This window comes from Nicotiana tabacum, chromosome 17 (assembly GCF_000715075.1).
Source record: "Nicotiana tabacum cultivar K326 chromosome 17, ASM71507v2, whole genome shotgun sequence".
NCBI lineage: Eukaryota > Viridiplantae > Streptophyta > Magnoliopsida > Solanales > Solanaceae > Nicotiana > Nicotiana tabacum.
The window spans coordinates 88,380,620-88,397,154 of NC_134096.1; the positions used below are offsets into that span (position 1 = coordinate 88,380,620).

Genomic DNA, 16,535 nt, shown 5'->3' on the forward strand with positions numbered 1-16,535 from the left:
TTCTATATTATTACTTTGAGCTATATTTCATAACAGTTAATTTTTTCCGCTTAACCAATCCTAATCACTTCAAAACTCCAAGATAAGACATAAGCCTTTGTCTTTTCTTTTTTCTTTTTTTCCCCCTTCTTTTGCTTCAATTCACAAACCAACATTATTGTGTAAAAATGACACGAGCAAATACTGACTCGAATACAAAGTTAGTGAGCTTTGATTTACATACTCAGAGGTCCGATATGTAATATTTGTTAGTTGTGAAAGAACTGATTCTGAAAATTAATTGAAAATAATTTTGAATCGAATTTAAATGTCTCTGTTTCAATTTATGTGGTGGTGTTCGAATTTTTATAAGTCAATTTATTTTTCTTTAGTCGTAATTTTTTTGTATGTCTTTTAAATATTTCAAATTATTAATTATTGTGACTTATAATATTTTTTAAAGGGATGTTTTTCAAATATGTAACTTATATTTCAAAATTTTATAAAATTTATGTTCGAATTCATAGTCAAAATTAAAAAGTTTGACTATAAAAATCTAAACTATGCCACGTAAATTAGGATAAAAGGAATAATAGATTGTGCTTGAGTTAGCTTGCCCGTTTTCTGTGAACAAATAATACTCTATTCAAAATGCGACAATTTTGCCTCTTACATGTTGGTTTTCGTCAAAAAGTGCCCTCGCACTCTAGGAGAGTATTTTTGAGCTACCTGGTTAATGATAACACACATTTGGACAAATAAATGACGCATAGGGCAAAATTTTCCAATTTTGAATAGTTCAGCAGCGAAATTATAGCTTGTTTGACCAAGTTTTATTTTGGGCCAAAAGTTCTTTTGGCAAAAAAATGAGTTGTCTGGCTGGACTTTTAGAAGGAAAAAATTATTTTTGAGTAGAAGTAAAATCAAATTTTGAGAAAACAGAAAAATATAGCTTTTCTCCAAAAATACTTTTGAGAAAAATACACTTAGAAACGGTTTTCAAAAGGTTGACCAAACACTAATTACTGCTTAAAAATACTTTTTAAATTAATTAACCAAACACAAATTGTTTCTCAACAAAATTACTTTTTTGAAAAGCAATTTTTTAAAAAGTATTTACCAAAATAAATAAATTTTAAAAGTTTGACCAAACAAACTATTAATCTTGTTATCTCAACATTAGTTTATATCAGTAATGAGTTATAATGCATTAAACTCAAAAATTGTGGAACAAGCAGAAAACATCTTAGAAGAGAAGTTTACAAATTTGTATAACGAAAACAAAATTACTCGAGAGTCTAGTATAGGAGTGCTGGGCGGGAAAATGAAGCGTCTCACGAGTATCGAGGGGGAAAAAAGTGAATTTTGAAGCCAGCTTCGTTCGCTTATTTTGCTCTCTTCACTGTGTCGCAACTCTTTCATCCTAACTAGCAGCTATTCATTAAAACCCTACAAATTCAAAAAAGCAGAATCCCCAAAATGGTGGTTGCCGAGCTTTCCGATCACAACAATGACTGCACGGAAGTGGTGGTCCCAAGACGTTGCAGTGCTAGAATCAAGACTTTGCAGAGTCAACAGGAAGCTCAGCGAACACGGTGCCGCTCCAACGACGACCCAGCTCTTGAGAAGAAAGCAAAGGCTCATAAGGCGAGAAAGGCGGATACTCCCGCTATGACACCACAAGCTATTGATAATGACATCACGGGGACCAATCCGCCAAATGACTGCACCTACGATAATCATCATCCTGTTGCTGAAGCCTCCCAGAGTCAGAGTCCCCATCTTAACGGGGACGGGACTGAGAAAAGTGCGCATCTAAGGGTAACAGAGACTGTTCGGAGATTTAACAAGCATTATCTCCATCTCGTTCAGGTACATTTCATAAAAACATGAGAGGAATCAGCTTTAAAGCATCTCTCTCTCTCTCTCTCTCTCTCTCTCTCTCTCTCTCTCTCTCATGTGCTAATGATTTTCTTGACCATGGTCAGGAAGAGGAGATAAGGTGTAGAAGAGTTCAAGATGAACAGAAAACAAAGAAGCATTCAAAATCTAAGGTCAGCCCTCCCCCGACCCTGCTTAGTTAAATTAGAAAAGTACAGTAGGTAGTTAGAACCAGGATACATATCAACATACAACTTCAGTATCATCCTATTCTCTCTTTGCGCTCAAATTTTGTTTTAGTCGTTTGTCCTTTTAGTGCTCCTTTACTCATATTTGATTTATGATTTCAATCAATAAATTTTCAGTTTTTCTGATTATCCTCATCGTCATTTAAATTGCAGACTCACCTTAAAATTGGTGGATGTTTATTCCATGCACACTTTACATCTTGAGTTTGTTCACCCTGTATGCCCCAACACTCCCTCAAGCACTCATTATGCATTATATGGTTTGTTTTTTTACCTCTCAAAAGTCAAAACATTCTTGTAAAATTTCCTTTATAAATATTTAACAATAACTTATGTTGTTATCCTATCATAACAAAATTTGGCGACTTAGAATTTTTTTATGTACATATCCCAGGAAAATTGATTTTTATGTACACATAGTATACCATATTAAATGGCTATTTTCTTATTAGAAATTCATTTATGTACAGAAGTTATACAAATTTAATCTTTCATATTTGAATCTATTGTTAAAAATGTGAAGTCCGGGACTTATGCCTATGCTTAGGAGCTAACATTAAGTAAAATAGCCTGTTATGTGTCTTTGCTTTTCAAACAATGATGTTCATCTCCATGCGCCTTAATTTTTGTTATATTTTTATTATGATGGTAGTCCTTGACCTCTTCATTTTGGATAAAATAAGCAAAACATGGTAGTCCTTAACGTTTTTCGCTTTGTAAATTGTAACACATATGTGCAGGAAGCTGAAGATGATGGTAAACGCAGTTCCAAGCGCCCTGATCTAAAAGCGATTTCTAAGGCATGTATTGCGTCATAAGTTCATCCTGGTCGTGTTAATACCCTTATTTGCCTTAATGTGGATACTTCATAAAAGATTTGAGGCTCTGTTGAGTAGTTCTACTCTAGTACTACTGATTCTTAACGAGAAAAGCTTGCAGATGATATTGGCAAAGGAGGTTTTGAATTCTGAGAAAATTGGCTCCATTCCAGGTTGTTTGTCTACTCTTGTCATGCAAATATACGTTTCATTATATGATTGATTTAGCAAATGATGGCCATTTGTGTATGGTTGAGAATTATAAGTCTCCACTTGCTTTTCTCAGAAAAACAACTTCCTGCTTCTAGAAGCTTACTTTCTATTTGAATTTTAGGTAATATCATAAGATTTTATGCTTATTAATCACTTAATACCTCTTAACATATATTTTTATTTTACGTTGAATAGAGCTTCATTTCATATTTAATTTCTAGATAAAGGTTAGCAATTGCAATAATATTAATCCACATAGTTTTGCTTTGGTGGCTCTCAAATTTTAATGTTAATTACTTTCACCCATCAAATAATAGCCTTAACTTCCCTTTCCGATTAGTTCCAACATAGTTCCTACCTTGCATGGTATAAAATTTTTACGTGAACCTCTTTTACTCTTATCAATGCAACCTAAAGAGAACTTAATTAATTCTCTTAGTTTCCTCTTCTCTCACTTGGATTTTCACATGTATAAAGAGGCTCTATGATGATGGTAGGGACTTAATTAGCTTTTGCCTAACAATGATTGGCCTTTTCCTTAAAGTTTTTTCTTCTTGTCATAGTTTTTCTATTCCTTATAATTTTGGTGATTGTTCCTGCTATATTACTATTTCTTTGGCGATTGTTCTAATGGCAACTTATTTGAGCAACTTGAGTTTAAGGGAGCTTGTTCAAAGTCAATACAGATATTGACTTAGTAAATATGTCAGTACATGCACCATTGTTTTCTATTTATTGTGTTTACACATGTATTTGCATTTAATACTATATTGTACTCTTGGCTTGAGGGTTTGAGGTTATGAAGTTTACCATATCACCCAAAATTAAAAAACAAGAAAAGAAAAACCAAATTTGTTCTCTCCTTCTCTATCAGATTTCATGGACCCAACATGGTCTCTCAACATGTATTAAACAAATCTAATTTCTTGCGTTTGGGTCAATCCGGTACAGTGAATGCAGAGGAAGAGTGTCTTAAGTTTGATAATGTGATTTACAGATTTTTCTTGCAGCATGTAACTTTTCTCTTTTGCATGAAATGCAATAGAAATTGATTTACCATCTGGCTTTTCAAACAAAGTAAATGTTTGCATTTTGACCAAACGTACACATCTATGGCATACTTTGGCTATAGAAAATGAGAACTTTGATGATGATGAATGGGCTAACAAGCTTCTAACATAGCACATCTAGAGATTAGACCTTTAACTTATGTGTCAAGTAACTTCTAGAAGCCTGCATAACATTAATATTGGTCCTTGTCCTTTACGTTTGAAAATCCAATCAATCTATATGGTTTAATGGTATGTTCTCGCATCCAATTATGTTTTGGGTGGCTACATTTGTTTTTGAGAATTATAGGTTTAAGTTTATTGTGGCAGGCATTGATGTTGGTCATCAATTCTTTTCGCGTGCGGAGATGGTCGTTGTTGGATTCCATAACCATTGGCTAAACGGCATTGATTATGTTGGCCAAACTGCTGGGAAAAAAGGGGTATACAATTGGCCTTTGAGTTTGAGAAACAGTTGACTAGCAAAGAATTTCATTCTTGAATTACATATATTCTTCCTTGCTCTACCTAGAATAGTGAATACTGTTTGCTTTTCATTTCTTCTTATAACTCATTTTCCTCCAAATGTCACGAGAATTTCTTTTTACTCAACATTTATGGGCGTAATTTCAAAACAAACATATTCAAGGATGTTGTGGTGGTGCCTTGGAGAAAGAAGATAAGTTGTGTCATGAAGGATGTCGGTTATCTGGTTCATTGTTAGAGAAATTTTGATCCTTCATGATCACAGTCCTTTACTGCCTAGTCTGTTTTTGCAGTTAGACATTCTAGAGGTCTTTTTTTTTTTTTGGTTAAAACTTGTGTTGCCGCCTGTTGAAATATGACCCCTTCACATCATATAGGAGTACAGAGGCTACAGATTGCCCCTTGCTGTATCTATTGTCCTATCAGGACAGTATGAGGACGACCAGGACAACTATGAAGAGGTTGTCTATACTGGTCAAGGTGGAAATGATCTACTTGGTAACAAGCGCCAAATAAAGGATCAAGTCATGGAACGGGGTAATCTAGGGCTCAAGGTTCGCAATTTTTCTTCTTTCTTTGAAGCTATTTTTGTTAGTATCACTTCATTTATTCTGAATTTAATATATTATGCTCTGTCATGGGCTTGTGACAGGTTAACTGACAATCCCAGTTTATGCAACTCTGCTTTCATTTACCGTTCCATTCCTATAGAAATATGACTTGCAATTTTATACTTTGATGTGTTATTTCTCTATCTAACTAATTTTTTCAACCACTACATTAGTTTTTTCTTCTATTTTGTTTAATATAAGTCAGATTTAACATCTTAATCCGTGCCAAGACAAATACCTGTTTTATAAAATGGAAAAAAGGCAGTAACTTTATGAATTGAAAGAAAGACTCATTTTATGCTCTCTATGGTTTCTCAAGCATAAAAATCTTGACAACCAAGGTTCAAAGGGAGACTTTTAGAGAAAGGGGCATGTTGTTCTCTCTTGTCTGGTGAACTGAGTCTCTTACATTGCATGAGTTCAATGTATGTGTTTAGTGTGGGAAATAAGAAATGTTTGCCCGCTTTAATTTCTTTCGCTTTAGAGACAATGATAGAAACGTGAAATAGTTTTGTTATAAAATCAATTATTATAACTTCTTTGGAGTAAGTCAATTATTAAACGCTTGATGTCCTACTATCTTGTTTGTCAGACAGGTTTCATGTCGTTTTCTTTGCTGTCAATTCTTTTGTCTAACAATGAAGAATAAGCTAAGTGGGGGAAGAGTGGAATAGTGGTATTTACCTGAATAAGCAGTGAGAAAGATACCCAATTGTAAATTGTGTATTGTGGAGGTTTTTGGTTGGGATTGTGGAAAAAAACATTTGAACAAGGGAATTTTATTTTTTTTGAATTAACATCAAGGGTAACAAATAAGCAGAGATGAAAACCCAAAGCTTGGAAATATTTTATCAGCAGTAACTTTTCCAGTGAGATTTTGGTGATCTTGTTCTGATATTTTAATAAGCAATAAGCAACTCTAGGTGATTTTCCTTTCCCACATTTAGCTGGTGAAAATATTTCTAAAGAGGCATGATTAAGAGCCCGTTTGGACATAAGAAATTTTTCCTTTTTTTCCAAAAAAAAATCACTTTTTTTTTGAAATCAGCGTTTGTTCATAAAATTTCCAATTTTCACTTGAAAATGCATTTTGGAAATTTTTGAAAATTTGAAAAACTCCAAAAAGTTATTTTTCAAAATTTTCACTCAATCAGTCACAACTTCAAAAACAACCCAAAATTATATTCATGTCCAAACATAACTCTAAATTTCAAATACCATTTTCACTTGAAAATTTTTTCCCCCTATTTTGGAATTTTACGATTCTTATGTCCAAACGCCCACTAAAATACGATACTAGTACATTGGTGAAATTCATGATTTCGATGAAGCCATTTATATAGTAGCACATATTGTTCTATCTGTTCATATTGTTCATGCTGTGGTGTTTTGCGGATAATGTTTCAGCTCTTTAGGATTTGATTGGTATTTTTTGGCACTTATCTATGTTTTTATATTGTAAAATCTTCATGACTAATGATGTTTTGCTTTTTTGAATGTTTAGTTTAATTTCTTTTCTTTTTGATAGTTAATATTGTGGTGCTTATTGTTTTTTTGAAGTCTTTAGGAGTGGTCAAGTTGTTTGTCTACATGACTTGCTCTCTATTTGCAGAATTGTATGGAGCAATCTGTCCCTGTTAGGGTTACACGTGGACATCGGTGTGTGAATAGTTACGTTGGAAAGGTTTACACCTATGACGGCTTGTATAGGGTAATCAATTTCCTCATCTTTGAATCCCGAAAGATTTCTTTCTGAATAGATGCAGAATGTGCTTGTAAAAGTTGAGACATATTTCTATTTGTTGATACGAGGTTTGTCATTCAGAGCTTCCCATCTTTGTTCTATCTTTAGCATTAGTTTAAATGGGTTGTTTTTAGAGTTAGTATGTATGTAAACAGCTGTTGCTAGCTGCTAGCAACACAACAGTAACCAAATAGGAGAATATGAAAGCAACATTCAATCAACATCTGGATGTGTGAGTGTTGGCTATGTAGGGTGATTTGAGTGGTTTACTGTTGGTGAATATGTGCTTAATCTCGTGATATTGGACCATTTAATCTGGTCAGATGTGGATTCTGACCGTGACATGTTTAGTTATGTAGGACTGACCAATCTACCTGATATTTCTCTTAATGGCTAAATGGCCATCAAATTGAAAAGGAAAAGCGCTGAAAAAAAGTAAAGAATATAAATCAGCAATGTCATTTTTTAGCCTTCTGTTGTTTGTGCCAGTCAATTTTTACTTTCTTCAAAATTATGGTGGTGAAGATTTGGGTGCTGTTCAAATGTTAAAACATGGATATATTCAAGTATTAAGTCAAATTAGCTTTGTTTTGCAGGTTGTAAATTACTGGGCAGAGAAGGGTATTTCTGGATTCACCGTTTTTAAATACCGATTAAAGCGTATCGAGGGACAACCTGTGTTAACCACCAACCAGGTTTCTTTCCTTTTTTAACTTCACTTCTTTTGCTGTGGTATTTTATGCTTTAATTTTAAGCTTTTGTTCATGTGCCAAAATATTAAATGTCCTTTTGCACTCTTTGGTTTTCTATCTTGGAGTTTGGGGACTGAAAAATAACGAATCTCTTATATTTTAAGGTAGAAACTTCGAATTTGTAATTTCACTGATGAGTAGATACCTATGTTTCTTGAATTTGTTGTCCAAAAAGTTCAAGCAGTTTGTTTCTTGAAAGTCTTTCTTCTCTAGATCTTCACTCGTTTTACATTGTCTTTGTGTCACTTCTAAAGTTACCTCCAAATTCAAAGCTTTCACGTGGTTTTGAATTCATAGTAGGCTACACACCTTTGATTTCTTCTAATTAGGGGCAAAAGAATCTATTTCTCCTAATGGATGTTTAATATCAAGAAATTTTGAGCATACTCCTTTTTGCAATTTTGGAGAAACAAAGCTCCCTGGGCCTAGCTCAAGTGGCAAAGGGTGGTGGATTTGTGTCTTAAGTCACAGGTTCAAGCCCCCACACCATGCAAAGCAAAGCCTGGTATTTAAGTGGAGAAGGGTAGAGGGGCGTGCCCATTATCCACCGAGTTTCGAAGGCTGCGGTTGGTCCAAAGGATCGGCCACAGACGGATTTCTCGATCATCAAAATTTTTTTTTTTTTGGAGAAACAAACCAAATGATGTGTTACTAGTTCCGGTTTAACTTATACGAGAATGTGTGTAATATTTTTTACGGAATAAAATGTAGATTAAGAATACAAGAATTAGCTCTAAGGGCCTGTTTGGCCATAAAAAAGGATTCCTTTTTTTGATTTTTTTTCACTTTTTTTTTTAAAATCAGCGATTGGCCATAAAAAATTTAATTTTTCACTTGAAGTTGAATTTCGGAATTTTCCGGAATTTGAAAAACTCCAAAAAATTATTTTTCAAAATTTTCACTTCAAAGCACTCACAAAAATTCAAAAACAGCTCCATATTGTATTCATGTCCAAACACGACTCTAATTTTCAAATACCATTTTCAACTTGAATTTTTCCCCCACTTTTTTCAGAATTTCACAATTCTTGTGTCCAAACGCCCACTAAGTAGATAAGAGTATGTGAAGACAAAGGTGCCCTTAAATTAGGCAATCCTTCCATGTGTTACTATTTACAGCATAACAATCCCATGCATTATTATTCAATGCGTAGCAATTCCTGTATTATTATGCACCGCATAAACAATCCTCGCATTATAATTTCTGCATAACTAGACCGTAAACCAACTATCCCTAAATGTTGCAAGGTGATATTTGTTGTTTTGAGTGTTGGTTAAATGAATAATATATAATAAAATAATATTTCTAATGGTTGTAGGGCAAAAGCACCACTTTCTAATTTAGTAGCAACTTTATATGACACTTGTTATGTGGTTGCTCCTTTCCTTTATGTACTTTCTTCAAAATATTTCCTTTATATACTATCTATGTAGCTGCTTTTTTCTTTATTTGCAGTAAGATGCAGTGGGATTTGCGAGCAACTCTTAGTTTGTGCTTTACTTGTTTCATAACTTCTGATATCGCTTATTGAACTTACAACTCATGGGCATTTTGGTTTACTGTCCCCAAATTCTCTTTTGTGCGCTGCTTCTCTTTAGCTTTGGGATTGCATCCGTCCCTAGAGCTTTAGTGCCTAGATGCCTCTTTCTTTTGGAAGACAGTAGAAGCTTATTATAGATTACCAGTAGTCATTGAAAATGAGGTCCACTATTTTTTAACTTTGGTACTGCGATTTTTTCCCGATAAGTTAATAAATTTCATTAAAGAGTGGCAAAAATGTGCCTGTATAAAATAGGTATACCAAAAAATAGAAAACCTTACTCTACTTGCAACAGCCTTATATTTTGAGCTAAGAGCTAATGTAGTACAACGAGAGAAGGGATTTCATGTGCCTTAGCTTTTTGCTTATTACAATCAACGATGCAAGTGCCTTCATGCAGAAATAGAATTCTTTAGGTGCTGATCTTAATTAGCTTAATTATTTAGTCACCTTGATCTCGCCTACTATTCTACTGGGGCTTGGTGTCCTTATCTTATGTTCATTAGTGTTGTGTGACCTACTCATCTCCTCACTTCATAAAGCTTTACCAGTTGCTTATCTTTTTTTTTTTTTTTTTAAAAAGTATCCATATGCCTTTTCTGCTCTGAAGCAGCATCTCTACTTCAGTTAGTGAGCTAGCTGCAACTATGGTTAAAAATTCAGTTGTGCAAGTGGCTTGTTAGTTGGCTTAATCACGCTTAAAGTCCTGTAGCTAAATGACCTCTTTGTATTTTGTCGCTCCCTGCACCTTCAGCCACTTCCTTGCCTTCAACTGATCGAATTTTAACTTTCCATATTATTTTGCTTCTGTTGCATGCAGGTACATTTTACTCGAGGCTGTATTCCCAATTCTATTTCTGAAATACGAGGGTAATTAAATTAGAACTGATTAATATTGTGAATTAAATTAAAAGAAGGCAAACTCTTACATTTTCAATATATAGGTTGGTATGTGAGGACATTTCTGGTGGACTGGAGGATATTCCTATTCCCGCAACCAATTTAGTTGATGATCCACCTGTAGCACCGACAGGCAAGTACCTATGTCTTGGTATTATGCTGTTCTGATGGCTTTCTTAATACCTCCTTCCTCATTAGCAACGACTTTCATGTTAAAGCCCGAAATCATTTTGTACCTATAGAAAATTTTGACTTGTCTGTACTATTAACTTTTAGCTCGATCTGAAGATAAGATAGCAGAGAAGATATAACGAGGCAGTTGTCTCCAAGTTGAGACAGCAGCCTGGAAAATCTATGAATTGGAAAATATCTTCTCTAAGCTTTATATTGGAGAATAAATTACTTATATTTGTGTATTTCAGAGTGCTCATTTTACTTTAACTTGTATAGATGACTGGTTGAGCGTTGTGAAAAGCCACCCTTTTCTCATGAAAAACTATTGCAATGTGTTAAATGCAATGGAGATCGGATTCGAGGGTAAGGGTTCTCTATGTTATATCCATCTCCTACCCACAAACTGTAGTGGTATTTCTCCTACACAGACACTCTTCCAGCCTTACATGCTTGTTTTAAGGTGGCTGGAAAGGTACTTATCTTTAAAGCAACACCATCTCCATCCTCCTAACTCTTTTCCATTTGTTTCCTTACTTTTTCTTATTACGTTATTTTGTCCAAATGATTAGGGTTTTTAATCTATCGAAGGAAGTTATGTTAAAAGACTTATTTATCTCTTGGTTTTCATACATATTTTGCTGAAAGTATTGGTAAGAGTTAGGAAATTATTAATGTGAAAAGTACCCATTCGTTGTATATAGAGGAAAAGGTTTAGAATCCCTATAATTGTGTAAGTAGGAATACGAATTATTAAGAATTACTTTCCTTTCTTTTTTAGGATTACTTGCATACTTCCCTTTCTGTTTTGGGATTACTTGTAAGCACAATATAAACCCCAACATGCTTGAGGGAATAAAAAAGCAATCCATTTTCAAATCTCTTCGTTCTTTACAAATATATCATAGTTAAGAAAAAGTTCATATATGCAATACTAATTTGTTAGCATTAACGGCAAGTTATTGTTACACTTGCATTAGTTTTGGTATTTGTCAAGATTATTTGTAGTCTAGTTAGAGTTTTGCATGTAATTACAAAGATAAGGTTTCATGATTATATTTCACGGAATGGATATATGGAAGATTTATATAGATGATGACAGCTGGCTTGGGATAGAGGTATAGTTGATTGATTATCTTATGATTAGGGTTCTGAATATTTTTGAGTTTTGAATTGCGATCATAGCAGCTTGGTTTTTGATACTTGATGAAGGATCCTGGTTGCACTTTCTGCCACCAAAATAGTTCACATGCTACTCTTGTGCCGTTTAAATTTGCATTATCGCGTCTCCGTCTTACCTACTGCATGAATCCTCCAAGCTTTATCAATTTCTACAGGAACTACCTAAATGTGTTTTCGTGTTCCGATTTTTAACTTCCCTTGATTCTTGTCAGTCTTATGTGCTTAACAAGGGATTTCTGATGGAAGTCGTAGAGTTAGTGGAGATATGAGTAAGTTAGTTGGGAGCTTTTGCTGTCGGTCTTAGACTGATTGAAGCTTAAATTTAGGCAATGTCGTGCACGTAAACATCTTGCCAATGTGAATGTATTGCTCTTATCCATTTGTGCCTATCTTTTTGACGTTAAAACTTTACACAACATTCAGGTTTCACTTATAGCAAGCATATTATATGCGCCAAAGGTATAAAGCTCCCTTCAGCTTCCACAGGATGCAAGTGTCGTGGTTCATGTCTTGATCCAAGAGTTTGTTCTTGCGCTAAACTCAATGGTTCTGATTTTCCCTATGTTCACAAAGATGGTGGAAGGTGAGTGCAGTATTTCTATCCTTTGTCAGAGTATGTTAGTTTAAATTAAAGATGAATTTCATTTTCCTTGTTTTCTAACATCCACTTGTGCTGCTAACTTTACATGTTTACTGGCACAAGAATTGCCTACTGTCGATGCATGATTATCTGGGCTTACATGCTATGTGTTTCCTTCTTTATGTTATTTGCACTTTGATCTTCTCTTTCACATATAAATAGTGCTCCTTTTCCTCTTATTGTCCTTTTTTAATTCTTGGTTTGGTATATCATGGGTGATGCCAATTGCCAAGCATTGTCAAGGAGTTAATGTTCATTTGGAAATGTGGGTCGTGGGATGAGGAGGACATGGCACAGGGCATGGAATGTTGGTCCACTAGCACTTATGTGGGTTATTTGGAGAGAGAAACGGGAGAGCTTTTGAAGGGGTAGAGATGATTTTTTATTGAGTTAAGGAGTAGCCGTCAATCCCATATTTTCTTTTGGCACCCATGAAGATCCTTCTTGTGTAAATGATTGGGTGTCTTTCATAGAAAAACCATGTCTTTTTGTAGGTTTTCTACTTTTTTGGTATACTTGTATACAAGTCGTTTTGGCCCATACAATAATGAAATGTATTCACTTTATAAAAGAAAGAATAAATATATTAAGGTCTCTTCGGAGTTCTTGGTGAATTAGCAAGGGTACCTCCTTTAACTGCTTCTTTTCCCATTTGTGATGAAAGTCCTCAATTTACTAATGGAGAAAAAAGTTGGAAGGAGGTTTTATCAGGGTATTCGTTGTACACAATAAAGTAGAGGAAGAATTTCTATATCTGATTGCTCTCTCATGATGCTTTATCTTTTGTGGGCCTTAGGTTATGCCGAACATTATTATGGTTCTATAAGCCCTGAAGATAGGTGCAAGACATGATATCTGCTTTCCTGAAGTCTCATTTAGCAGGTTCTTTAGTGCAGTCACCAAGACTCTTAAGGCATACGTATCATTGCCAATGGGCGTTATCCTGAAGAGCCATGACACGAAACAGTAAATATTTCTGATATAAGAACCAAGAATTCTTTAAGGTCCCTGGTCTATTATAAAAAGCATTTTCTGGTCCCTGTTATTAACTATTTTTGATTAATAGAACAAAAAATATTTCAAGGTCCCTTTTATATGTATATCACTTATCTCGTATCTATTTGGTTTATTATAGTTCTGATAGACAATTTACTTGCCCGTTAGCTCAGTGTAACTATATGAGATAACATAATGCAGTGTTACGAGTGTTGTTTAATTTGTGAGAAGTGTTGATTGGGCTTTGTCTGGTGCTTGACAGCAAAGTGCAGAGCTTATTAATGTTCTGTTTGCAGTTGACTTGCAATAGAATTCTTTTAACATGCCTTCTGTTTTCGGTATATTTTTCTCTGTAGACTTATTGAGCCAAAGGCTGTTGTTTTTGAATGTGGTCCAAATTGTGGATGTGGACCTGCCTGTGTCAACCGCACTTCTCAGAAAGGATTGAGATATCGGCTTGAGGTTCTTTCACTTGTCCATTAACCAGAGTTCAGATTTTTCTATACAGAAGAGTGCTGCATATTCATTTCTGTGGATGTTTCATTGTCAATGGGAACAGGTTTTTCGTACTCCAAACAAGGGCTGGGGTGTGAGATCATGGGATTATATACCTTCTGGAGCAACCATTTGTGAATACATTGGTTTTCTAATGAAGACAGATCATATTGACCCTGCAGCAGAAAACAACTATGTTTTTGACATTGATTGCTTGCAAACAATGAAAGGGCTGGATGGGAGGGAGGCAAGTGTTCATATATTTGAATCCTTAGTTTTCCTTTTCCGTTTTTCTTATTCATATACATTTCTTCTAGGATTAGCCGTATGTCGTTTTCATAACTATAGTCTTATTCTTATCATTTGCTTCCAGACATAAAATAAAGATTTAGCCATGTACAGATCATCACTCTTTTGTGCTCTCATATTTTTGGCTGTTGCAGTTTTCTCAGAGATCAGGAATCATAATAATAGCATTAGTGGGCATTGGTCCTTTAGTTTGTCTTTGTTTTCTTATCCATGTCATCTTCTTATGTTCTGTAGAGACGGTTGGGTGAGGTTTCTTTGCCAGGATATTGGCAGAAGGATGTTGAGAAGACTTCAGATGGAGGGCCAGAGTATTGCATTGATGCAGTCTCTGTTGGCAATGTTGCGAGGTTTATTAATCATAGTTGTCAACCTAATTTATTTGTTCAATGTGTGTTAAGCTCCCATCACGACATTGGCTTGGCAAGAGTGGTGCTAATGGCAGCTGACAACATACCACCTCTGCAGGTTCTTGCTGAATCTTTGTTACTCGTGTGTTTAATGAACTCAATAAAAATTATTCTTTTTGTTTCTAATTGGACATCAATGGTTAACTTGGTGTGGTAATGGAAAGTAGGGTTGTGATAAGAAGATTGTGATCCAGAATCATGGAAAATGTAAAAATATCAACAAAAGGGTTACATGAGATGGATCTTTTGGTGAGGAAGCAGTGAGAAAGCACTCCAGCTTTTCTAAAGGTTAAAAGGACTGCTGCCTAAAGCCCCTCAAAATCTTGAGAAAGTCTACTTCGGACTGGCTGAAAATACAACCTCTCCATGTTTATGCCTTCAGTTTGCACTATTATGAAGTTGAATAATGTGCTTGGAAATATTCATATAAAAGAAAATGAACCTTTATATACTTGTGCTGAATTAATTTCTAACAAGTTAGTGCTTCAAGATTAATAATTCATCTCACCTGAAACTCTGTGACTGGAAGCTGTGGCTTCCAAACTAGTGAACTCCTCATTGAAAGCTGTAGCTTTATAGTAAACTGTTTGGACCAATCAAACAACAACAACAACAACAAAAAACCCTGTGTATTCCCATAAATGGGGTCCGGGGAGGGTAGTGTGTACACAGACCTTACCCCTACCTTATAAAGATAAATGCTGTTTCCGATAGACCCTCGGCTCAAGGAACAGTGGAGTGGAGATAAAATAACAAGTAACAAACAATAGTAACAATAATATATTAAGTTAACGGTAGCGAACGACACATCATGTAATAGTAAAGAACCATGAATAAGATAATACAAAAATAATCCTAGTACTACTGGTAAGCCTAGGAGGAACACACTACTATCTGTCAACCTATAACCCGAATCTTCGACCAACACACCTCTATCGTGGGTCACATACTCGGTAAGCTAGAGCAATGACATGTCCTGCCTAACTACCACTCCCCACTACTTCTTAGGCCCTCCCCTTCCCTTCCTCATACCCGCAATGGACAACCTCTCACACTTCCTGACCGGAGCATCTATGTCTCTCCTTTTCACATGCCCGAACCATCTTAGCCTCGACTCCCGCACAACTTGTCCTCCACCGATGCCACTCCTACCTTGTTCTTAATAACTTCATTCCTGATCCTGTCCTTTCTGGTATGACTACATATCTATCTCAACATCCTCATTTCAGCTACTTTCATCTTCTTGACATGGGACTTCTTGACGGGCCAACACTCAGCCCCATACAACATAGCCGGTCTAACCACCACTCTGCAAAACTTGCCCTTTAGTCCATGTGGCACACTCTTATCACAGAAAACCCCCGAGGCGAGCCTCCATCTCATCCACCTCGCTCCAATACGATGGGTAACATCTTCGTCAATCTCCCCGTTGTTTAGATCAATCAACATGCTAGAAAAAAGGCTTCTTACTTCAAGAGAAGGAGAAGATGTCTGTTTGCCGGGTTTGGTGGAAGGTGTTTCTCATTTCTTTTCTTTCCTATTTTTAAGTGGGAGGAGCTTGTTGAAAGTGTTGGGGGCAGAAGTGCACAGGTTTGATTGTGTGATTCAGATCTAGCCTGACCCTTAATACTTAGAATGGTTGGATAAGAATGAACGGAAGATGGAATTTATCCCTTACTGAGCAATACTATAATATGAAAAACAGTACGAAGCAGCCTTTATACTATTAAATTGCTCATTGATTTGTTTATGTTTCCCTGTAGGAACTCACATATGATTATGGCTATGTGCTGGATAGTGTTATGGATCGTGATGGCAAGGTTAGACAAATGGCTTGCCACTGCGGTGCTGCTGATTGTCGTAGGCGTCTGTATTAATGGGATTTATAACCATTCTTTAGGTGTTACCTGTAGCATACATTACACATTTTTTGGGAATTTATATGTTGATTTCTCATCATCTGCTCTTCTGCGAAGTGGTTACCGAATGCTGCTGGGAATTTGCCCTAGTGTGCATCTCCCTGTCCAAATGAGAAAAGGAACTTGTTCTTTTGATTTCCCACTCATTGTGAACGTGCATGCTCTTGTTAAGTATATATTACCAAGTTCCTGTGA

The 16,535-nt window shown here is 35.5% G+C and overlaps 1 protein-coding gene across 1 annotated transcript; it reads left to right on the top strand.

Annotated features, from left to right (window-relative positions):
• Positions 1-1,280: 1,280 nt before the first annotated feature.
• Positions 1,281-16,535, top strand: LOC107776831 (histone-lysine N-methyltransferase, H3 lysine-9 specific SUVH4-like). The gene is made up of 15 exons (XM_016596766.2): positions 1,281-1,851; positions 1,968-2,033; positions 2,849-2,908; positions 3,048-3,099; positions 4,519-4,631; positions 5,052-5,228; positions 6,898-6,996; positions 7,626-7,724; positions 10,142-10,191; positions 10,266-10,354; positions 11,998-12,157; positions 13,567-13,672; positions 13,770-13,952; positions 14,249-14,479; positions 16,185-16,535. The coding sequence occupies exons 1-15, from the start codon at positions 1,459-1,461 to the stop codon at positions 16,296-16,298; spliced, it is 1,992 nt and encodes a 663-aa protein (XP_016452252.1). The 5' UTR covers positions 1,281-1,458; the 3' UTR covers positions 16,299-16,535.

What these genes read in the sequence shown, in the direction of transcription:
- LOC107776831 (XM_016596766.2), top strand. Translation starts at nt 1,459, where the DNA reads ATGGTGGTTGCCGAGCTTTCCGATCACAACAATGACTGCACGGAAGTG. An exon ending in TCCACCTGTAGCACCGACAG is followed by an intron (nt 10,355 to 11,997) that starts GCAAGTACCTAT and finishes CACAACATTCAG; the next exon opens with GTTTCACTTATAGCAAGCAT. An exon ending in ACAACATACCACCTCTGCAG is followed by an intron (nt 14,480 to 16,184) that starts GTTCTTGCTGAA and finishes GTTTCCCTGTAG; the next exon opens with GAACTCACATATGATTATGG.